The sequence below is a fragment of the Hemicordylus capensis genome, chromosome 2 (assembly GCF_027244095.1).
Source record: "Hemicordylus capensis ecotype Gifberg chromosome 2, rHemCap1.1.pri, whole genome shotgun sequence".
Classification (NCBI taxonomy): Eukaryota; Metazoa; Chordata; class Lepidosauria; order Squamata; family Cordylidae; genus Hemicordylus; species Hemicordylus capensis.
Window position 1 is genome coordinate 20,892,534 of NC_069658.1, and position 25,148 is coordinate 20,917,681.

The 25,148-nt window shown below is 43.3% G+C and overlaps 1 protein-coding gene across 1 annotated transcript in view; it reads right to left on the reverse strand.

Annotated features, from left to right (window-relative positions):
* Positions 1–926: 926 nt before the first annotated feature.
* Positions 927–25,148, reverse strand: part of FECH (ferrochelatase) — a 101,544-nt gene continuing 77,322 nt past the window's right edge. Inside the window, exon 11 of the mRNA XM_053294896.1 lies at positions 927–1,640. Within this exon, the coding sequence (XP_053150871.1) occupies positions 1,590–1,640 (51 nt within the window). The 3' untranslated portion in view covers positions 927–1,589. The remainder of the gene's footprint in view (positions 1,641–25,148) is intronic.

Consider the following 25,148-nt stretch of genomic DNA (forward strand, 5'->3'; position numbering starts at 1 on the left):
TCCCCTTAAATACATGGAGCTACCCACTGCATTGAAGAGAACACGGAAGCCCTTGCATGCATAAGAACTGCTCACTCATGTGCATGGACTATGCACACTGCAGCTTCTGTACACATAAGCAACCTTTAGATCAGGGTGCATGTACTTGAGACCATGGTGTAAGGCCTAGAAACTAAAGAAAGAAATTGTGTTGAACATGAGTTGAATTTATGATTCATTCTGCCCCCCGCCTCCAACCTGGCTAGAAAATTACCTTGACAGATGGTTCTGCCAACTGCTTAATACTTGTTGGAAGTTTCTGGGGGATTTTACAAAAGAATGATTAGCAGCATTTGATCATAGTCCAGACCAGTGTTCCCTCTAACAGGGATTCTCAGATGTTGTTGACTACAACTCCCAAAATCCCCAAGCAAAAGCCATTGCAGCTGGGGATTCTGGGAGTTGTAGTCAAGGACATCTGGGAATCCCTGTTAGAGGGAACACTGGTCCAGACCCACCAACAGTTAAAGATGCAAAAGAAGCAATTATGCTGGCCAATATCCTAATGCTGCACTCGTGAGAGGCACCACTGTGCTAAGTCTGGAGCTTGCATTCTAGACTAGTGCTGCGTTAGCACATGTCTGCACTTGCACATGTGCTAACACATGTGTGCACTTGCACAACAAAGTGCACAACCCGTGGCATGCCTCATGTGTTTTGCAGGGAACTTTTGTGCAAGAGCACAAGAACGCATTTCCAAAAATCCCTATGATTGTGTACAGCTACACAGTTTTCTTGCGCTAGCACAGCCTTGTTCATTCTGCAAGTACAGGCTTAGTCAGAATGACAGCCACTGTGGTAATTCTTCTGCCAAGAAGTTGCCCCCTTGCAGAGTCCATTTGCTTTGATCTTCACAGCTCCTCTTCTTCCGACTGACAATAACATTGCTTAAGAAACATCAGCGAGGATAGGGGTGGACACCCAGATGTTTTTGGACTACAACTTCCATCATCCTCAGCCATTCTGAAAACAAGTGTTTGATATTTATTACTAATTAAACATAGGCTAAGAAAACAATAAACTAACAGTCTCTTATACAGTGAGAGAGAGAACCTCTCAGTTTGAATTCAAGACACCTAGTGAGGAGGAGCCAAACAAACACAGTGACTCTACCCTCAAGCCAGTACACAGACAGATTCAAATATATACAAGCATGCCCCACACAAAGAACTGAGACCATGTCCATGGCAAAATCCCAACATTCCTCTTCTCATTGTCTTGCTCTGGAATTCCGAGTCCTATGTTTTGTTTTATGGTGTGATGCAATCTTTTCTTGACTTCAGCAATTTATCTGTCTCTGAATCTGGCATTCCTTCAGTTTTGTGCCAATCTGTAGGGTCTGGCATTTCCTCCTCTCTGGCTGCCAGTGGTAATCTTTTAGGTGGAATCCCTTTATTCACACTGCTTGAGCGTCCCACTTTTTGTTCCATCTCAATCTCCCCTTCTTGAATGGAACTCTCTGGTTCTGTCTCAATCTCCCCTTCTTTATTGGATCTCTGGTTGTGTCTCAATCTCCCTTTCTCAATTAAGTCTCTCTATTATATCATAGTCTATGATTCCTTGTTCATTTTGTTGCTGTGGTAGCTCTTCAGCCTCTTCACCTATTGGAAAATCCACATCAAAGTCAGACATCACATTGACAATTGACTTTTGCCTCTCATCAAAACATGCAACACTGCACAGTTTATCAGTCTCTCTGATAGGATCAAGTATTCTGTAGCTTTTGTTATTCAGTGCATAACCTATAAATATTCCTTCTTCACTTCTTCAGTCTAATTTTCTTCTTAGTTCTTTCGGAATATATGCTTATGCTTTGCATCCAAATACTCTAAAATGCCTTAAGTTAGGTTTTGTCCCATTCCACAGTTTAAAGGGTGTTACTCCTTTAGTATTAGTTGGAAGTCTGTTCTGCAAATAAGTTGCAGTCATTAGAGCTCCTCCCCTGTATTTGTTTTCCAGACCTGAGTCAAGAAGCTTAGAATACTTCTAGACATTTCAATCAAAGTTCTTTTCTCTCTCTCTGCCACTCCATGTTGCTCTGGAGTATAAAGTAGTGTCCTCTCATGTTTAATTCCTTGTTCTTTTAAATATTGCTCAATATCTTTCCCAGTATATTCCCCACCAATATCAGTGTGCAAAGTCTTAGGTTTTCTTCCAAACTTGTTGCTTACTCTAGCCACATATTCTTTAAGTTTTAATAACACTTCATTTTTCTCTTTGAATAGGTAAATGTAAATATAGCAAGAAAAATCATCTATGAAAGTCAGGAAATGGAGATTCTTTCCTGGTGTCTTTACTGGGGAGGGCCCACAAATATCACTGTGAATCAAATCCAAAACCTCATTGGATGGCCTTTCTGTAGTTGATGAATATGTGCCCCTCGTTGCTTTTGCTTTAACATATTCAATGCATTTGACTTCAGATTTGCATGGTTTAATCTGTAGGTATCTTGCCAAAAGTTCTTTTACTAAATGCATTCCTTGTTTAGATGCCCGAATCTGTGATGACAAAGACTCATGCAATCTTTGTGTGTACATTCACTTGCAACATTAGCAATCTCTTTTGCAATCTATTTCATATAGTTCATCATCTTTCAACATGCCTTTCATTAGAAGCTTTCCTCCTTTGAAAATAAAGCGTCCCTTCTGAAAAGAATGCTACATCCACACCTTGTGGCTGTTTTTACAGTCACTAAACTGTTTTGCATAGTATGCCCCTGGAATATACACTTCATTCACTCTATTTGCACCAAGATTACACTTCAGATAAACTGTCCTTTTTCCTTCTGCAAAAATGTGCTGCCCATTAGCAAGTTGTATAGGACTTTTATATTCCATGTTTATCTGAAAAATCTTACAAATTATTGAAGAAATGTTCAGTAGCTCCACTATGAAAATATATTTTGTTTCTACTTTGACTTGCATCAACCCTGCAGATGGTTTCTCGTGCAATGCATAATTTCTCATTATTCTCAGCATTATTTTAATTGCTTTCACTTTTGCATAAGCAAATTAGTTTGTCAGATAGTCCATTTTTCTGGAATTTAGCCTTATTCCCTTTTATCTGTTGAGAATAATCCTTTGCTCTTTACTAGGACAAGCATTCCTTAAATGCAGGGTGCTTCCTCAAATAAAACATTGCCTACCATCAGCAAGTTTATAGGCTTGGTTTTTAACTGATTCCTCCTTTTCTGTTTGGTTTTTCAAATTAAACCCTTACAAATGTTCCTGCACAAAATTTAAAGTCAATTTTTCTTTAATTTGCAGAAAATTGACAATCTTCTCATATTCTTAAGGCAAAATATTAAGCAAAAGTCCAATTTTTGCTGGTCTAGGCATATTTATCTTTTACAGTTCCAACTCCCTCAGCGTTCCCAAAAATGAGAATATGTGTTCCTGCATATTATCTCCCTTTCTAAATCTTTTATTACACAACTGAAGCATAAGAGGAACTTGAGCATTCATGGTTCTTTGTTGAAAGGCCTCCTTTAATCTTTCCCACATCTCTTTTGCTGTATTTTTTCTTCTATATGATAATTTAACTGATCACTTACAATCAGATATTTGTGTTCTAGCTGTTTTTCTTCATTCTCTGTTGGTCTTTGTTCCTCCAGAATATAAGATAGTCCCAAGTGTATTCAGCTGCATCTTCGCTCTGATGGACCATTTTCTGCAGTTGGTTTCATTGACCAGTTCAACAGGAAGATGCCTTCCCACAGTTGCCAGTCATCTTGTCCAGCTTTCTTGCCTACGAACTCTTTGTTATCTCACAACATATTGCTTCACAACTGGGCCCATAACCCAATGTTGCAGAGAAAGTACTTATCTTTTCTAAGTAATTTAACAGGAAGCCAATGAACTGAGACAATGTCCATGGCAAAATCCCATCAAGTTGTAATCCAACAACATTTGGGGATTCAAGTTTGAGAACCCCTAAGGTAGGTAATAACTGCAGCTGTGCAAAAAGTCACTTGCACAACTACAAGTGCAGCAAAATCATGTTCCTGGATTCTGGACCAACAGTGCAGAATGGTCCTGCCACCCTGGAGTGGGCCCAAGTGAAGAACTTCTAAGACCTTCAGGAGGGGGTCGAACTCAGTGGCAGAGCACATGCTTTGCATGTACATATTTACCAAATCTTAAACATACTGAAGAGGTAGATATGGCTCAGAAATAGTTGCCCAGACCTAATCACTGCTAAAGGTAAAGCCCAAATGGACTGTGACCTAGTCTTGATACCACATTTACCTGAATCCCAAACTAAGTTTCCCCCCCAAGTTCTTTGATCTTAAAAATGGGGAGGGGGGTTCATCTTACATTCATAGTGCTGTTCCTTTTGGGTAAATACAGATACCTGTATTTAAGCTCTGTTTTTACAGGGGTTGTCTTAAATTCGGTGTTATCTTCTATTTGGGTAAATATGGTATATTGGAGTAAATATGGTATATTGGGGTAAATATGGTATAATGTAAATCATTAAAAAATGTTCAGTCCCTGGCATCTCTCTTTGAGGCCCTGGAGAGCCACTTCTAGTCAGAGTAGGAACATAGAACATAAGAAGCTACCTTCTTATGTCAGAACATTGGTCCATCTAGTTAAATATTGTCTACTTTGACTGGCAGCAATGGACTCCCCAAGGTCTCAGCAGGAGCCTCTCCCAGCCCTGACTAGAGATACTGCCAGGGATTGAACCTGGGACCTTCTGCATGCAAAGCAGATGCTCTTCCACTCAGCTATGGTTCCATCCCCGAAGGAGAATATTTGACAGTACTCCCATGTAGGCACCCATCCAAATGCAAACCAGGGCAGGCCCTGCTTAGCAAGGGGACGCTTCGTGCTTGCTGCCACAAATGGACCAATGGTTTAACTTGGCAGAAAGCCGTTTCATAAACATTCATGTGGCTAGAGCCTTGGTTAATCCTAATAAACATGGAGCAGACAGTAGAAGACAAAGGTATCTCTGATGTCAGCTACATGGCCAGATGTACGTGCAAAGAGCCAGCCTTCACATAGTTCCGCAATGTGTCAGTTGTAAAGCAGCATGCACACCTCAGCATGTGGCACCCTAAACTGGAAGTGTCAGTGCACTCTGTGAGTACCGCACTGGAGATGGATGTAATGATAAGCCCTGCCTGTTATGATATGAATTCCTGAAAACTATTGTTACTGAAGGGACCAAGAATTCTTGTTTAGAGAATCCCTTGACTCCTTGATGTAGTTCCCAGCATTCCTTGCAGGGCAGCCATGACAGGTTTCATGTGCCAGGGTAAACATGTAACACAACCATGTTCACAGAATAGCAAGAGGGTTTAGAGAGAGCTGAATATAATATATATTACCTGGGAAACTGCATTGCTTCCTGCTAAGGTAGAAACCCCCCAGTTTTTCAATGAAGTGTGGGCAGTTCAGCATTGATTTTATACATGCAAACCATGTCACTCATCAGTTCAACACAAAAGACATATTATAAAATTTGCTTTTTGCCTTTCTATTTCTGCCTCATATTCCTTCCTCCTTCAAAATGGCACACTCTTTTTCCTTTTTCGCATACTATTGTGTACGTTTTATACATTATGTATGGCGATATGCCTTCAACGTAGAGCTATAATAATTCTCAGGATGCCTTCCATGTGTGGAAGATAATGATAGATCCTTTGTGTTGAACCTTCCAAAGCCAGGCCCTCCATAGGCCTCCTGCCCTGCCTGCAAGGGAATGCCTAGGAGGGCCAAGAGGCTGAACACAGAAAACTATCAAAATTGGCAGAACCCTTTGATGGCAATTGCATTTTCTATCAGATTCTTGCTTCACGTGCAAAGTGTGAATTTACCACAGGACGAGTGCCTTGCTTGAACCAAAGCAACGATTTTGCCAGTCTAGACCTCTCTGTGCTTTTTTTTTAAACTTCTTCCTGTGAATACCTCAGCGTCAACTGGGCCGCCATATTGTAACTGGTGGGCTTATTGTACTGTGGTGCTTTGCAATGCAACCCTGCAAAGAACATGATTTGTAATAATAATACCAAAGGTCCTTTCCCTCTTCTCTTCTCTTTCTCTTCTCTTCTCTTCCCTCTATTTCTTCATGGTTCCAAAGCTTTAAAATATAAACTTGGGCATGTTGGCAACGCAGACCGCTCAATTCCTTACCGAATTTTCTCAGATATACCTCATAGATAATAGTGTTTAGAGTAATGTTATTATAGCGTATGTAATAAATTATTCACTTGTTTCATTTTGGTAACTGTGATTTGAAAGAAATAAAAAAGCTTTATACGTTTTAGGTTGTGCTTTTGTAATAGACAGGAAAAAAAGGTGCGCTTAAAAATGTGTGTCCGTCTTTCTTCCCTTTGGATTTTTATTTATTCTGGATTGGGGAAAGTTGCAGAATGAGCCCAAAGTTTACAGTTTTCATATTTTGCTGAAGAAACAATCTGTGTTAATTTGCTCTGTTGAAAAAAAAGTATGATTATTTTCTACATTTGTGCTACTTGGTCTGAACGATTAATTGTTCTGTGTTAACAGTGTAGTATTATAATTAGCAACTGCTATAATTTCAGTGCTATAATTTTGATGCATGAGGCAAAAGAAAAAAACTTAGCAGTGTAATGCATTGTGGTTCTTAATAGCAACTTCTTTTTCATTTGGAAATAGATGTTTCCCTTTCATTTAATGAAATTTATTTATGCATGGGAGCCTGTTATCCGTTAGCGGTTGTGGAACAGTTTGTGTATACATGCATTTAGACTGTGAAAATGTGCACAGTTCTGTCTCATACAGTTGAAATATTGGTTTTCAAAGAGAAGGTATTTCAGTTCTAATAAGCGTTTAGATCAGTGCACATTTGAAAAAAAAATTACACACAATCCAAATTGGATTTAATGATAATATTAAAATGAATCAAAAACAAAAGTTGACCAATTAGTAGCTCCCTGTTTCCTAGACAAATGTCATCTATGAGTGGGTCGTTTGAAAATACACCTCTTAATGGAAATATGAGTCAGCTGTGCATTTTTTCCAAATCAAAAGGAGTTCCTTTGGCTTTATGGTGAAAACCTCCAGCAATACATGTAATATTCTTGCAAAACTGATATCGCAATTCTGTGAAGTAGCAGCACAGCATCTTCCCGCCTTGCTGGGAATGAATGACCATATTGATTATTTTGGTGCATTCTTTCTTTCTTTTGAGGTGTCTTTTAACCAGGTGGTCAACTCTCAGCATGAATCAAACGCTACCGGAATTAGCAGGGTCTGTTGCAGTCCTGTGGTCTGCTATGATTGACCACAAGCTGCTTTGATAGTTCAGTTTAAAACCAAAAATAAACACAGTTATAATTGCCACTCATCTACCTTGCCTATGCAACTGTATTCCAGTTCTCAAACGTGTTTGAAGGATATTTGATTTTTTTTGTTTTGTTTCGTTTCTCGCCAAAAAACCCCCAAGAAAATGGAGGTAGTCTTTTTCTGACCTTCATGGGACAAAGTAAGGTATCACAGCCTATAAGTTAATATTTATGAATATATATTTTAGATACAGGTCAAAAGTGCTAACAATAGTCTAACTTTCTAAAGCATTTTGCTAAAGGAGCCTAGCAGTAGTCTTTGTTGTGGACACCTTTGCAGAGTCCAAGCACTAGCAAAAAGTGGAAACCCTCAAGGTTCCAGTGACTTGATCCACCATTTTGGAGCTGTCTGCAACAAAGAACAAGGCCAGCTCAACTGTACAAGCTTGGGTCCCACCATTCCAGATGCAAAGCACAAGTCCATGCTCTTGCACTACTTCTGGCATGGCTAACTCCCTGTGCCAAGTGTGTCACAGAATCCTTGTGGGATTTAGCAAGGATTTAGTGTGGCATGCACACTAGGTTCACAAGAGGCTGCTTCTGCATAGCCCCACCAACGGTGGCAAACGATACCTGAACCAGTCTCGACAAAGAACATAATGTGTAGCAGAATTGCTTGGCATTAGCACATTGGTTATTCTTTACATTTGGATTCATTGTTGATCCCACTTGCAAACTTTCTGCCTAAACCCATCTAGCTAGCCACACCATAAAGCCAAATCAACTGCTAAGTACACTTTACTTTGTTTAGGAGAGTGCAACTTAGGAATAGGGGTGTGTGGAAAATGGCAGTCTGCTATACAAGACATCCAACATGAACATCTGTAGAGTGTTTATATGTCTTTTGTCATTAAGAATATACTGGACGTGTGCTTTCATTAGTGCAAAGGAACATATTTTTATTTGGCCTTATAAAAGTAGATTGTGATAAATGAAAGCTTTGTACTATAGTCTGTTTATTTTTGTTTTCCTATTTATCTGCCAAAGATGGTAATGGATACAAGGATTTTAAATAGGTTTTTTTGTAAGACAGTTAATGATTGTAATAGTGTTTTAAAAAAAAACTTCCCAAAGCTTTATATGTTCTTCCGCAATAAACTGAATCAACATTTGTTCAAGAAAATTCCAGTCAGGCTATCCACAAACCATACTTAACCAAAATACAGTTGTTGTAATGTTTATAATGTTCAAATACATTTTTTCTTTCAATCCAAAGGAAATAAGGGGTATGTGAGAAAAATGGCATTGCCTACCAAAACAGTGGGCAGTCCTACTTACTAAGTTTTGCCAAGAATACTTGTAATTTGAGGTATATTTTATAATGCCATTATATGTCTTGAGTTTTTGTTTTTTGTTTTTTTTAATTTTATTATGTGAAGGTGATATGTTAAATCGAGTGTTCCAGACAAATAAAGTAGCTACAGAATGAATGTTATTTTATTATTAAATGGTTTTACTCAATTATTTGTGCCAACAGACATCCTTTACCTTAATAACAAATTACTGTATATGTGTCAAAGTCTTAATTTATAGTTCTTGATGTGAAAATAAAGAAAAAAACACGTATGGTTTGTCAAAGTTGAATAAATGAGGAAATGCCTCCATTTTTGCTTCCTTACAAAACAACCAGGGGCTTTAGAACGTGCTTTTGGAGTCAGGAGCAGGGACTGATGTGCCACTGATGGAAACAGGGGTACTGAAAGTGCAGGACCTGTTCATCCCACTCCAGTGATTTCAGTGGCCATGTAGGTATGGAGTTCCATGCGTGCAAAGGCTCCTCCATTCTCAGGAAATACGCCATAGGCACAACACATTCCCAGTGCAAGTCTTTGCCTGACACTGACGGGAATGGAAGGGGCTGCTCATTGCTCAAAGCTCAAACCTGAAAAGCTCAAACCTGGAAAATACTGAGTTGTGCTCAGACTGGTCTGTAAAAAATCGGATAGCAGACGGATTTGAAAACCCACTCCTACAAAATGGACAGCAGTATGCGGAATCAGTCCCAACCCAAATAGCATTGCTTCATTTTTCGTATTATTAATCTTAGTATTATCACAAAAAGGCTCACCTCATTTCCCCAAGTGGTGGAACTCCCCAAGGGAGGCCACCTGGAAGGGTCTTCTTCCGTGTGAGGAGAGGACATGGTGGCTTATAGTATCTTGGTAATATCTGCTAATTTGCAAATACACCAAGAGAGCATACTGAAAGCAAGCAGACCAGGGGCGTAGCAAGATCCCCAGGAGCCAGGGGACAAAATCTTGGCAGCCCCCCCCCCGCCCACCATGCACACACACCCTACCTCCTGTTGGCTGCCCCCAACTATGACAACACCGCTGCCCCTGCCCCACCGCCACTTCTTATCTTGGCCCCTGTGGTGGCGGACACTGTGGCTGTTGGGCCTCTTTAGCCGGCCTGTGCACCTGCACAGTTCGACTATGGACATTGCATGCCCGTGATGTCACACGCACACAACGTCCATAGTCGAACTGCATAGTCAAACTGGTTCAGCCAGAGAGGTGCGCAGGCTGGCTGGAGAGGCCCAACAGCCACAGCGCCCGCCGCCACCACCACAGGGTGTGTGGCCTGCCCCGCTCGGCTCACCCCACACACGCCGAATGTCAAGATAAAGAAGCAGCAGGGGTGGCAGCTGTGGGGCAGTCTCCTTCCTTGCCCCTCTGGGCCCAGGGACATTTGTCCCTGCTTGACCAAGGGACACTATGCCCATGAAGCAGACTTCAAGAGCAGGCAGCACAACTACTAATCATGCATCAGATCTTCCAAGCAAATGCCCACCCCCATCTCCACCACTTCCTAGGGCTGTTTGCCGTTTGCCTCCCAGCTCTTTCTGAATCTCTCGTCTCTTTCCAGATTCAAAGCTGCACCAGATGGTGTTTCTGTCCCTCTCACTAGCTCAGATTTAAAGGTTCTGGCTCAGGCAACATGTCTGAGGAATTCTGAGTGAGGCTTAGAAACGTGTTGATAAGATTCACAACCTTTCCCCAGGATGCCGATGGTGGTAGTGGGGGTAGTGGGAGGGGGTGGCACAAAGCCAGCCCTAGTGGGCATAAATGGCTTATGGATGGTGGGTATGCAACGATCAGAGGTCTGGTTCATCGTGGTTCTCAGAGAGATAAATAGATTAAGGGTTTTCAGTAAAGAACACTTCATATATCTGCTCTTAAAATGGCTGCTGGTCTTTCTTGCCTGCTCACTAGAGTGTTAGTAAGGAAGTAGATGCAACAAATGCCTGACACCCCTCCTCTTGTGCTATTCTTTTAGCAAACAACCAAACATCCCAAAGGATCTCAACCCCTCACACACCCAACCCATACACTGCCTAGCTGCATCCCCCTTAGAGTTGCCAGATCTCAGGGTTTTGCCAGGAGACTTGTATTGGGGGAGAGCCGTGTTTGGCCCATCATGTGTGTGGTCCAATTTCCAGTCACCCACCTCTTCTGCTGCCTTTCTGCTCCTCTCCTCCATTTAAAACTGAGTTCACATAGCTGCTGCTAGCACACTTCTCCACATCCTCCAATTGGGTTGAAAGGAAGAGAGGAGTGGAGGCAATTTTGTTTTGGTCATTCAGTAGTTGGCAACCATGTGAAATTACCAAGGCCCTGACTTCTGACATCACCAGGCTCCAATTCTGGAACTTCAAGTCTGGGGATGCCTCCAACCTGGCAACCTGATTCCTGGTGCAAAGCTAGCATTTGGCCCTATCTATCCTACAAGTTTATAATAGTTTTGCATGACTCTAAAAGTATCTTGGTTGCCCCTAAATAACAATGATAGCTGACACTCTGCACAACATTCAGTGTGTGTTTTAACAGAATGTGCATGCAGGTGAGCAACAGCGCTCTTGCACAAATGCATGAAATTGCAAAAAGGCAGTTGAGTGATGGACAACCATTGGAAATAATGGTCATCCGTCATGCAATTATGCTTGGTCAATTGTGCACAATTGCACAAGACCACTCTTGCACAACTGCACATACGTTCAGTTAAAACACATGTGGGGCTTTATGCAGTATGTCAGCCTTCATTTGGTGAAAATACTCTCCTAGGCTTCCTTGGCTCCCAAAGAATGACAGTTCCCAAGGTTCTCTAGACCAGGGATCCTCAATGTTGGGTCCCCAGATGTTATTGGACTTCCTCCCATAATCCCCAGCCCCAGTGGCCTTTGGTTGGGGATTATGGGAGTTGAAGTCCAATAACATCTGGGGACCTAACGTTGAGAATCCATGCTCTAGACAGAGAGGTATTATTGTTAAACCAGTACGTCTAGCCCAGGAGTTCCCAATCTTAGTCTGCACCATCATCCCCAGCCATTGACCACTGTGCCTGGGGATGATGGGAGCTGTAGTCCAACAACATCTTGGGAAGCAAGGTTGGGAACCTTTGGGCTCGCCTAGCCAAACAGCATTTGGGGCTGGTTCTCACAAGCAAAAAGTGGGATGGAGACACTCCTGACCTCAGGAGCTATGCACACACTCCTGATGATGAGGGTATCCTCATGGTTGACTGGACCATGGCACCATGATTACTGGCAATTACTATGCCAACCTGAACCTAGGTAGGAGAATGGGGAAGTGATTGTGTGGGAGGCAGCAGCTGGGTTGACCTGCACCATCCTACTCAGCACTTCTATGCAGCATTATCAAGGGTCAAGGAAATGCCGCCTGACCCAGCCTTCCCTGCAACATTATCATTTCCTCCTCCTCCTCCCTAGGTTCTTGCAAGCGCACGGCCAAAAATTGGGAGCATGCACAGCTCCTAAAGCCGGCTAGGACACTTCTCCAACCCACTGTTTGCTCATGAGAAACCAGCTAATTATCTACTTTAGGGGATCTGGGTATAAGTTAGAGAGGCATCTTTTTAAAGCTGAGTGAAGCCATTCACCGCAGCATTGGTTAAAAATGCATCACATTCACCTAGAGGAGCGTTAGAGGCATTTTGACAGTAGATTCCATCGACCTTCATTTCACTTTGTCATGAAAAAGTCTAGTCTTTGTCTCGAGTGGCCTCATGCCGAGTAGATCAGATGCAAGGGCATCAGCAAACAAGGGAAAGCACTCAGGAGTGAACTTTTCCCTTGTCTCTCAGAGTCGCTCCCTTTCTTTTTTATTTTTAAAGCTAAAGCATTTAAAGAGAACAATTTCCTCCTTCACTCTAGCAGCTGAAATGGAAAAAATTGCACACAGCCACACACATGCATGCACACGCCAACTTCAATTCCTTTTCCTCGGAAGCAAAATGTGACTTTTCTCAAGATGGCTGAGTCAGCTGTTTAAAGCAGTCATACCTGTGGTGTTTGGGGTTAATCCATTCCTTAATCCAGGCCAGCTTTTGAATTGTGCTTTAGTCGCTTTTAGTCCAGTCCTGGAGTAGAGGCGGGGCTAACAAACGGCCAGCAGCAAGAGCACTGAAAGCAGACAGCGCTTGCCTCTCTCGAAAAAATACCTATTTCATTAGACCTTTAATATTCCTGATTCTACTCCACTGCCTTGTCCTTGCATGCCACAACTCTTTCCTCTGGATTCTACAATACCCAAACAATGTGCCAGGATAGATGAGTGCATTGCGAGAAATAAAGGACTTCCTTGCATCATTAGAGACTCCCATCATGGGAGTCCCAGGAGCCCATAGTACCCACCCAGAGGAGAGGTAAAGTAATAATATTGGAAATAATGGTCCTTGTGTCACACCAGGGGTGTAGCTATAATTGAGCGGATGGGTTCAAAGAACCCGGGCTCCCCCAGCTCCCAAGGGGCCCCCAGCTACACCCCTCCCCATCTTCATCATTATCTTCCTTACTCCAAGAGGCCACTGGGGAGAAGGGCAAAGACAGCCCCCTCTCCCCTAGCTACACCCGTGTCACACAACTGCATTTGCACAACAGCCCTCTTGTATAGCAACATCAACTTGTTTTAAAAGCCTGCAGCAGCACAGACGGTGCAGAAACTGCCCACAAGACACTGTACAATATGTGGGGAAATCATTCATTCATTCATTCAGGGATTTATATCCCATATTTTTTCAATAATCTTGATCAAGGCAGTTTACACACTTTTTACAATAAATCAGGGTGGGCAGATTAAGGCTTCTGAGATAGTTTTTTGGGGGGTGCGGGTGGGGGAGGGAGAGGCAAGGCCTTGGGAAATTTCAGCATGAAATAACAGCTTGGGAAGGCAGAGTCAGGCTCAAAACAGTGGTTTGAGGAGTCCGAACCAGCTGCAAAATGGCAGCTTCTACAAAGCTAACAGAAGAAGGGATCTTAACAGCAATCCCCCTGAATCCTAGAATAATTTTGCTGTGCATTAGGAGGAGAGCAAGAGGCACTGGTTTTGGGGGGAAGAAACTGGTAAGAAATTAATAGGAGAGAAAGTCAAACCAACCCTCATCACAAAATGAGGCTGATGTAATGCCTAGTGTTCCGTCTGTCTTGTAATGGAATGTGCGCATAGTTGCATGCACTAATAATGCATGCACAGTTATATGAATTATTTCCAATGGCTGTCCATCACACAACTGTGTTTGCGCAACTCTTGCATCTTGCACAGGAGTGCTCTTCTGCAAGTGCACACATGTTTCACTACAAGGCAGGTAGAACGTTGTTCAGTATGTCAGAGAATAAAAATGGCACAGCCATATCCCCATGCAGGCAGCCAATCAGGAAGGGAGAGAGAAGAAAGCACAAACACCTGGAGAGCTTCTTCAGACATGCCTGAGAGCTACTAGATACCTGCCCCTGCAATGGATGAATGAATGAACATCCATGTTAAAAACAATTTTAGCAATCATATAAACCAGGAGAAAGAAAATAAAAATTAAAAAAACACAGCCAGCAGACAGAACAAAATTCAAAATGTCAAACACCTACGTAAAATAAAAGTTTTTTTACACATATGGTTTGAAATTGCTGTTAGATGAATTAGCCCATACAAATCATGGGTAGCTATATTTGTCTATTGTTAAAAAACAACAACACCCAAAACTCACAGCCAGGTAATATCTTTCCAGTGACATTAAATCACTCCAGCTGCAAGAATGCGTGTGCATCTTCAAATGAAGACTTTGGATATTTTTAAAAAGCAGATCCAGACTGTGCAAACTGTCTTTGGAGGCCTTCAGGAGAGCCTTAAAGGCCCAGCTCTTCAGCCTGGCTTTTAATGATATCTAGTTTTAGCCTTAATTTTAATGAGATCTAATCTGGTTTAAATGTTTCTTGATTTTAATTGTTCTGTGTTTTTTATTTTAGTGTAAACCGCCCTGAGCCACTTCAGGTAGATAGATAGATAGATAGGGAAGGCAGTTCAACCGGCTGCAACCAATTGCCACTTGAGAGTCTCTTGACTGATCCTAGGAAGCCTCTCCACATCTTTCTGGAGTGGGTAACTTGTACTAACCAAATGGCTATTGAGAGGCTCTGAAGTGGCAATTACTTACGGGAACGATTCTCTGTACTAATTATCCTGCCCTGCATTGAAAGGTTTGATGGGCAGCATCTTTCCTGAACATTTCCTTTCATTCCACCACCATCTTTCGAGGAACAATATTAGGCTGCTCTGCACATGCAGCGATAGGAGGCAGTTGAGCGGTTGAGCAACAGGAGCCAGTTGAGTGGTTCAGCCTGCAGGTGTGGGATGCTATTTTTTAATGTTCTCCTATGTTTTTTTAAAAAACCACATGTATTTAAACACACACACACATATATCAGGGAGAAAGATACAAGCCTTAGCCCCATTTGCTCCCTGGTCTGCTAATTTTCTACTTGCAGGAAACATTTTTACATACATTGAGTATTCAAAAATTTGATCCCCCCGCTTACAGTCTGAAATGGTACAGTCCAATGCATGTGCAGACAAGGTAGTTTAACTTGTGCCTGAGAAGAGGGAATGCAATGCAGCTCTGCCACATAGGAAGCTGCCTGCCTTGTACCAGGTCAGACACTCGGTCCATCTAGCTCAATAGACACTGACTGGAAGTAGCTCTCCAAAGTTTCAGGTAGCAATTTTTCTCAGCCCGACCTAGAGATGCCGGGGATGGAACCTGGGATCTTCTGCATGCAAAGCAGATGCTGTTCCACTGAACTATGGCTCCACCCCCATGTTCAAAGCTCTGTTCTAATTTTTGCCCAAATGCTCTTTAGATACAGTACTAGAAGCAAATAGGCTCCTTACGTCTCTAGGTCCCAGAGATCAGGCCTTTCCACATCACGTGGGGGAGGACCATGTAGGCACATGTCTCCCCCCATCTGCTGCCCTGTCCCACTTCCACATAATCACATGGGGGCAGTTAATCTGAACTGCCTTGCATGTTATTATGTGGTGATGGAATGGCATGCCAGATGGGCGGGAGGTGTGCACACATGAGCCGTTTCCATGTGATGGCAGTGGATGTACCATCCGAACCAGCCCTCCATGTCAGCTGTGACCAGTTGAGGTTAACATGAAGGCAGGGTCCAAACCTAAGCACCCAACTTGTATCCCATTCGTTGAAAAGATTCTTATTCAAATATTATAGCTGTATTACACATTTCTCACAATTTTACATCAGTAGCTGTCAAGAGGCAACTATACCTTGGATTGCCTGGGGAGAAGAAATGACTATAGTCCTTTGCAAAGACTCCCCCCCACCCCACACGCATGGGGGAATACATGAGGGTGAAGCAGTCCCCTATGTACCCATTTGGTCATGTGCTCCGGTGTCCATGCATTCAACATAACAACAGGCCCCCGTTTGCACAAATGCAGAAGGTACGTTTGGCCTACAACATGGTTTAGCACTGGATTCTTTTTTTAAATTGTTCCTATCATTAAATGGTAGAGCTGCAACTCCTGCAATTAATGTCAAATAAAAGACACCACTTACCAAGAGACACCTCACCATTCCTTTTCCCCCCTTTTTTTCTACCCAAGCAAATTCCACCAGCAGTTTCTCAGAATCACACAAATGGCAAAGAAACGACAGTTCTAGCAGTCGCTGCTCCCACTTTTGGAAAAGGTCTGCAGCCATTCCCGTTTCCGAGAAGTGCAGCCATCACTGCAAAATGTGTTAACTTAGTTTAAGAGAAGTAGATTTGCAAAACGATTATTTATTTATTTTTAGAAAACAAAAAGAGCATTTCCAGGAGATTTATTCCAAACTTAGTGTTGTTAGCAGCAGCGAACGCTGCTTTCCATTCCAAAAGGGCATCTCAATTCCCATCCCACGGCTATTCTTAACTCAGTGCTGAAGAGAAGCAAACATAACTGCAGGGAAGATAATGGCATCCATTGCCCTAAAGCACTAGAATGGTGCACAATGGAAATAAAATTGAGGAAGGAGGACTGTAGCTCAGGGGAAGAGCATCCACTTTGCATGCAGAAGGTCCCAGGTTCGATCCCTGGCATCTCCATCACAGGCTGAGAGGGACTCCTCTCTGGAAGAGCAGTTGCAAGTCCGTGTAGTACTGAGCTAGATGGACCAATGGTCTGACTCACTAGCAGGCAGCATCCTATGCAACCAGTTCACACTGGAGTGGAGCCTCTCGTACTCTGGAGCTCAGTAGCAACTGTGTTCAGTGCTGGTCTGCAAAGAAACAAATCTTTTCTCTCTCCAAATTCCACATTTGCCTTTGCAGTCAAGTGTTGAGCATGCAGGGATTTGAGAGCACGACTAACCGGCACATCAGTGTGAGGGTGTGGCCAGTGCATTTCTGTTTGCCTCACCCCATGCAGGCCTATAGGCAGCTGAAATGTTTAGGGGGCACCAAAAAGATGGGGGGGGGCAGCTTATCTGCAGCCCATCATTATTAACTGCAAGCAACATTTAGTTATTTTTAAAGTACTGTAAATAAGAATATGTTTCCGGGTTAAATACAAAGCGCTGGTTATTACTTATAAAGCCCTTAATGGCTTGGGTCCAGGCTATTTGAGAGAACGCCTCCTCTGTCACGAACCCTGCCGCCTGTTACGATCCAGTTACAGATGCCACCAGCTCGTCTGGTGGTGAGCCGTGACCGGGCTTTCTCTGTGGCTGCCCCGGGGCTTTGGAACATGCTCCCTGCTGAAATAAGAGCATCTCCTTCTCTGTTTGTTTTCAGGAAGACCCTCAAGACCAGGGCTGCTCACTTTTGGCCCTCTTGCAGATGTTGGCCGACAGCTCCCACAATCTCTGGCTATAGGCCACTGTGCCTGGGGATAATGGGAATTGTAGTCCAAAAGAAACAGCTGCGTGGGGCAAAGTGGAGCAGCCCTGCTCAAGACTCACCTGTTCTCGCAGGCTTGTAATTAGAATTAATTTTAATAATTTGTTTTGATCATTGTTTTATGCTACTGTTTTCATTTCGGTTTTATGCTACTGTTTTAATTTTAATGCTACTGTTTTAAATGTTTTAATTCGTGTGTTTTAATCTATGCTGATTTTTAAATGTGGTTTTCAGTTTTGTACACTGCCTAGAGATGTACATATCAGGTATAAAAACATGATAAATAAAGTAAGTAAGTAAATAATACTTGTTTGTAAAAAAAATTGGAGCAGGTCAGAGAGAAATTGGGGGGCAGGCCAGCCCTAGCCCATCACCCAGCAGCAAGTCTGCAATTCTGGCACAAGAGGATTTTTGAATGGGAGATGGATTTGTAAATTTAAAAGGTCGCTGTCCGTTTAAAGATTGTTAGGTAGCTAGCTACCATGCAGGGCTCAACTAGCCGAATGCTGTGTACTCTGACTAGCAGCAGTTCTCCCAGACCTTGGGTAGAGCTCTTTTTCTGCCCTGATTCTGGATGTCCAGGATGGCTGGAGATGTCGGAGACTGAATGTTGGAAGTTTTGCGTGTGAAGCATCTGGTCCAGTACTGAGCTATGCAAGGACAGCCCAAGATATCGTGGCGCTTGAGGCAAGGCACAGAATGCCACCTTGCTCCCGCTGCTGATGGGGACGAGCCCCTCTTCACAACCAATCCTTGCAAGCTTTGAACATGCATTTGATGGAGGGCAGGGCAGGGAAGAAGGAAGGTTGCCCCAGCAGGCTCCTCCTCTCTCCTTGTGTTTCTTGCAGGCTTTGCAATGTGTGTGAGGTGAGGCTCTCCTTACAAACTGTGCAAGGGTCAGATGATCTGTCCCAAAGGGTTACTCGAGTTGTGATGGTGGGGGGGATGCATCTTGCTGCCCTGCTGGTACCAGAAGCTATGGGTCTTCTAACTACCCCACACTCCTTAGCAAAGGCTCTCTTCCATGAACAGCTGGGTGACAGGTGGAAGTTCAACAGATGCATCAGGCATCAGGCTGTGGAAATCAGCACTTTTGCTTTCCAGTTTCTTTGTCAAGGAGAAAAAATGTGGCAACCCTAGACAAAATATATCTTCCTTGCCAGCAGGGAGACAAGAGATTGGACAGAAAATCTTTCTGGAATGTTTATAGGCTTCTTTATATTGGTTGTCATTATAAACCACTTAGTATTAAGACTTTGGAGTCTAATTAGTCTCACCACAATGTATGTATTTAAACACCAACTCATGTGAAAGGTTTTCTGTGCAATCACTTCCCACAACTATCCCTAAACGATTTAAACATAGAAAACCTTCTATTACATGTCAGGAGACAAAACGCTTCCCATGACACTTAAAGGTAAAGTGTAATGGTAAAGAGAGGAGAGCTGGTCTTGTGGTAGCAAGCATGACTTGTCCCCTTAGCTAAGCAGGGTCTGCAATGGTTGCATATGAATGGGAGACTTGATGTGTGAGCACTGCAAGATATTCCCCTCAGGGGATGGAGCCGCTCTGGGAAGAGCAGAAGATTCTAAGTTCCCTCCCTGGCTTCTCCAAGATAGGGCTGAGAGAGATTCCTGCCTGCAACCTTGGAGAAGCCGCTGCCAGTCTGTGAAGACAATACTGAGCTAGATAGACCAATTGTCTGACTCAGTACATGGCAGTTTCCTATGTTCCTATGTTTCCTAAGTGTGCAGTCGAGTCGGTGCCAACTCCTAGCGACCACAGAGCCCTGTGGTTGTCTTTGGTAGAATACAGGAGGGGTTTACCACTGCCATCTCCCGTGCAGTATGATGATGATGCCTTTCAGCATTTTCCTATATCGCTGCTGCCTGATAAAGGTGTTTCCTATAGTCTGGGAAACATACCAGCGGCTATTCGAACTGGCAACCTCTGGCTTGCTAATCAAGTCATTTCCCTGCTGTGCCACAGGTAAATGGGCCCTATGACACTTAGCACCTGAAAAATCATGTTCCATTAATGCATTGGAACATAGGAAGCTGTCTTATACTGCTATATGATGCCGTGGAATGGGGCCCCAGTAAACTGCTCAGAACCCTGAATCTCATCGCCCACCTCCCTCCTCCATGACCTCTTCCAGAAAGGAAATGCAGCCATGGAGGCAGCACAGAGCTTGGGAGAGAGCCCCTAGCCTCACCTGGCTCTCTACTGCTTCCACCTTCATGGGTGCTCTGTGTGTGTGTATAATACCGCCTAGTATAAAAATCTCGAGGCGGTATACAGAATTAAAACATAAAATATAACACATTTAAAATTCCTAAGATAAAAATTAGATAAAAACATGTTAAAAACACATTAAAATTCAAAAATAGGATCTCAGTTGAAGGCCTGGGAAAACAAGTATGTCTTCCTGGTCCTCCTAAAAGCAAACAGAGAAAGAGATGCTCTTATTTCAGCAGGGAGTGCATTCCAAAGCCCTGGGGCAGCCACAGAAAAGGCCAGGTCCCGAGTTGCCACCAAACGAGTTTGCGGTACCCGTAGGCGGACTTCTCCAGATGATCTTAATAGGCAACAGGGTTCACAACAGAGAAGGCGTTCTCTTAAATACCCTGGACCTAAGTCGTTAAGGGCCTTATAGGTTATAACTAGCACTTCGTATTTTGTTCGGAAACCTATCGGCAGCCAATGCAGTTCTTTTAGAATCAATGTTATATGGTCCCTTCGGGTAAACCCAGAGACCAGTCTGGCTGCCTCATTCTGTACCAATTGTAGTTTCCAAACGATGTACAAAGGCAGCTCCACATAGAGTGCATTCCAGTAGTCAAGTCCAGAGGTTACCAGCATATGTACCACAGTTTAAAGGTCACAACTCTCCAAGAACGGACGTATGTGGCATATCAGCCGAAGCAGTTAAAAATCACTCCTGGCCACAGCCTCAACTTGAGAAACCAGGGAGAGTTGGGGATCCAGGAGCACTATGGCATATGGAATTATTCTTGGGCAGCGGGTGGGTGGGTGGGGGGGTATGGTTGAATTTAATTATCAAAAGGGGGTGTGGGTCCAGGGTCCGGATCTTTTTAAGTACCTAGCAACCCCCCTGCCTGATATTATGAGTAAGAAAGAGAAAAATCTCTATATTTACTCTCTCTGCAGCGTTCAACATTTTATAAACCTCTATCATCCTCCCGTCGCCACGTATCCTATCAAGGAGCAAACATTGGCTTTGGATTATTATTCCTTTCAAACCCTCTCTCAATATTCTTTAAAATCTAGTTACAAATTGGCTGGTTCTGGACTGTAAGTATAATTTTCACTAACATCGCCAGAAATCATGAGAAAAATTCATCACCCTGGAAATGTCTTTCCCTGCTGGCTGGCAAACATCAATAATAAAAAAACCCTCCTAAGACAAAAATTACATTTCTGTCATACTGTTGTTTCTATCAGTTTAAGGTCATGACATTTATACTCCATTCTCCATTAACATTTTACATCCAATGCCAGCCAGATTAACTTCACTTTGTGCAATCAGTCTATTCCTGTGACCTTGCCCTGGTCTCCCTGCTTCTTGACCCGACAAGATCTTGCATGATTATTTCAAGTTAAACTGCTTTCTTTCTTTTTTTATTCATTTTGCTTTTAAAGGAAACAAAAACACACCTTTTTTGACCTTGAGGAAAAAGAAACCACCACACAAATGATAAACACCTACACTGAAATATGTATTCAGAGGTGTGATCAGCTATTTCAAAGTGCTGGGGTATTATATTAAATAAATAAATATATCTATTTATTTATCACACCATTCCTCAAAGGTAGAGCTCTGTATTCTATGCAAATGCAGTATAAACACAGAATGTGATACTGTGTCCAAAATTTAGCGTACTGTGAATTAGAGGTAGTATAGATTGGTTTGTTTTAAGCCCTTATGTCTTTTATGAAGCTACCTTCTACTAAGACTTCTTGGGTCCTAAGTCAATATTGTCTATACTGACTGACAGTAGATTTCCAGGAGTCTTTCCCAGCAATACATAGGGGTGCCAGGGGTTGAACCCTGATACCTTCTGTATGCAAAATAGATACCCATACAGCCCTGTCTCTAAACTTATCAGAAGATATGTGTGGGAGGCATGCCTGGTATTAGGATTTCATGTTATTGCTTTGTTTTATTTTTATTTATTTACTTTTATTTATTTGTGTATGTATGTATGTATGTATGTATGTATGTATTTATTGCACATGTGCATATCCGTGGCTCAGAACCTTTTAAAAAAACCAAAAACATATATACCTCAGCTTGAACCTGAGATGAGTCCTCCAATCAGGAGCCAGCAAGCGTGCTGGTGAGTCAGGGAGGTGGTAGGGGAAAAGCAAAGAGCTGTTGTCCAGCCCGCCTCACCCCGTCAAAGGCCCAGGGACATTTCTTCCCCTTTGTTGAATGATAGCTAGATAGTCGGGAATGATCATGCAATCTCAGAAGCCAACGCTTTCAGCGTTCTACATTCCTGGCCTCTCCCCTTTCTAGCATGCTTCATTTAGAGAAACGCTGTAGCAGGGAAGTGAGGATGAGAACAGCCAGGTCTACATTACAAAGCAGAATCAAATGATAAGTTCCCTCTACACCAAGCAGCACAGCATGGACGAGGAGAAAGAGCAATGTTGTGCCAAGATGCACACAAATTGTGGCAGGGAGAGGTGGGTCTGAGGAACAATTTGCACCTCCCCAAGCAATTGCACCTCCCTTGAGAGGGCTGCCTCGCATTTCGAGGCACGGTGCCAGAACGCATTATGCAATCTACGGAGGGCCTTTCTCTCCACACGGCCCATTATAAGCATCCACCGCACAGATCTGCATATCCTACTCTGCATAATAGCTGCAGGAGAACAAGAGTAGCTTTCACTGTTATGGTCCATGGCCATCTGGAAAAGAAGAAGTGCCCTTTGCGTTTTGCCCTATATAAAACCATTCCAATTACTCCAGGGTCCTTCTCTGGGAGAAGCTTAATGGCAGGAAGCCATAATATATTAAAACAGTAGATTAAAACAAACAAGAGCCTTTTGGATCGGATTACACATCACTTTCCTCACGTCTGACAACAGACGAAATCAAAGGCAGTAAAAGACAATCGTAGGCCATAATGGTCTAATAACTCTGTGCTAAAAGTACTTGTGGGAGTAGACCGCTACCAGCTCAGCACAGCCTTCAGGATACGTAGCGAGCCTTAAAATCCACAGCGGTGTACTCAAGAGCATTACTGCATAAGTGCTCGTTTAAGACTTCCTCCGAAATGCAACACGCTCACTTAAGAAACGTAATTAGGCCTCACTTGTGGGTGATGTTCACACATTGTGGATCATCCTTAAACATGACAGGGGAGGGAATGGGGGGGAGGGGGAAGACGAACGACCTAGAGAGCTCTGAAAGGTGCATTATGCTTCTCGCTCCATTATGTTGCCATGTGGGGAAATCACCACTTTATGACAAAAGCACTCCTTAAGCCCAGCACTTTTGCATGTGCTAAACTCTCCCCCCCAAAAAATGGTACATCTCAGAGCCATGCCACCCATAGGGTGTGTGTTTGTGTGCGTGTGTGTGTGTTAAGGAGGTTTGTGCACTGGTTCATGCACCAAGGTTTGTGCACTGATTTAGCGGCGAGCTGGTTTGGACGAGGTCCGAACCAATTCAGCACCACAGGGAGGGGAGTGGTGGGCACTCCTGCTCTCCTCTTTAAAAAGAGGAGAGCAGGCCCTTACCCGCTCTCTGCCGCCACATGCAGCTTCCTGCTGCAACGGCGCTACCCCCAAGAACCCACACGCAACACCAGCATGCACATGGCTTCTGCACATGAGCGGACGCCATTTGTGTGATCAGCAACACCACGCTGACCACGCAAATGGCGTCCACTCATGTGCGGAAGCCATGTGCATGCCGGCGCCACACACGGGTTCTTGGGGGTAGCGCCGTCGCAGCAGGAAGCTGCATGTGACGGCAGACCTGTTCTCCTCTCTTTTTTAAGATCCCCCTTACCACTCCCCTCCCCACTGAACCAGTGCACAAACCTCGGTTCGTGCACATCCCTAGTGTGTGTTTCCGATCCAGAAATAAAAGATGGTAGCCCTAGGTAATGCTCCCCTTTTCTTTCTCACATATACCACAGTTGGGTTAAGAGCATTAGAACATCTAGTCCAGCATCCTATTTCATGCAGTGGCCCACCAGATGCCACTGGGATCCTACAGGCAGGAGCTGAGGGCATGCCCTCTCTCCTGCTGTTACTCCCCTGCAACTGGTACTCAGAGGCATCCTGCCTTTTAGGCTGGAGGTGGCCTATAGCCCTCTGACTAATAGCTGTTGATAGACCTCTCCTCCATAAAGTTATCCAAGCCCCTCTTAAAGCCATCCAGGTTGTTGGCTGTCACCACATCTTGTGGCAGAGAATTCCACAAGTTGATTATGCGTTGTGTGAAAAAAATACTTCCGTTTGCTGGTCCTAAATTTCCCGGCAATCAATTTCCGCATTTCAGAAAGAGACAGCTAGGCTAGCTGTCCTTTGTAGATGTGCCATGGCTTAGTAGCAAAAGACAGTGTCCTGTCCTCCAGAGTAGCGACTCCTCTCCCAAACTTTAGAGTTAAGCCTTCACAGGAACAGACATACAGATAGACAGACAAGCAAGGAGCCTGTAAATTGTTGAACTGAAAATCTTTTTTTCTCTCAGAGTACTAAGTCAAATGAGCACAACAAATGGAGCACAACAATTGGACAACCCTTATTGCTCCTTTTTTAGAGCCATCAGCACATGGTTCAGAAAGACAAGGGTTTATTGAGAGAATGACATTCTCAAAGTAGAAATGGAAACTGAATAAATAGCCCCCAGTGATTGTATTAGAGTTCTGTGTTTCTCTTTGCACTGAAGAGATACATCTTTGTGGCCATCTGGTTGCTTTGTAAAGACATCTTGGGCTTTCCTCTATTCACATGTCACAGAATTGTGTATGCAAACCAGATATGGATGCATTTACTGGAATAATCCAGACTACTGAATAGGTAGCAACCACACTAGCACAAATGCCATTAGATCATGGTATACAGCTGTTGCGTAAAAAAACATAACCTCTTCTCCAGAGTTGTCCCAGCTCAGCATATCACAATTATTGTGCAACTTCTTGCACCAGCATATGGAAATGGAGAAATCCTTGCACAACATGCATCTGGGTGGTTCCTCTGCCACCAGCGGTAGCATAACTTTGTGGGGCACTGCAGCAAGTCCCCCCACAAGTGCCCCTATGGGTACTCCCCCAGGACTCTGCCTTAACGAAAAAATTCCATCTATGAAAAACCTTCAGAGCTGTCTTTTTTCCAAACAGCTATTTCATGGAATCACCAGAGGTCCACCACACATGCCATCCTTTGGCAAGGATACTAATCTTGGTCCATGTACCACATGCCAAACTGCTCATTTCAAAGTGTAACCATTCTACTAAAAGGGTAAGCAAGTATGCTTTAATTGCTGGCCTGTAATGAGAGTTGCTCAGTTATTTTTGTGCGTTTATGTTGCAGTTTAATGGC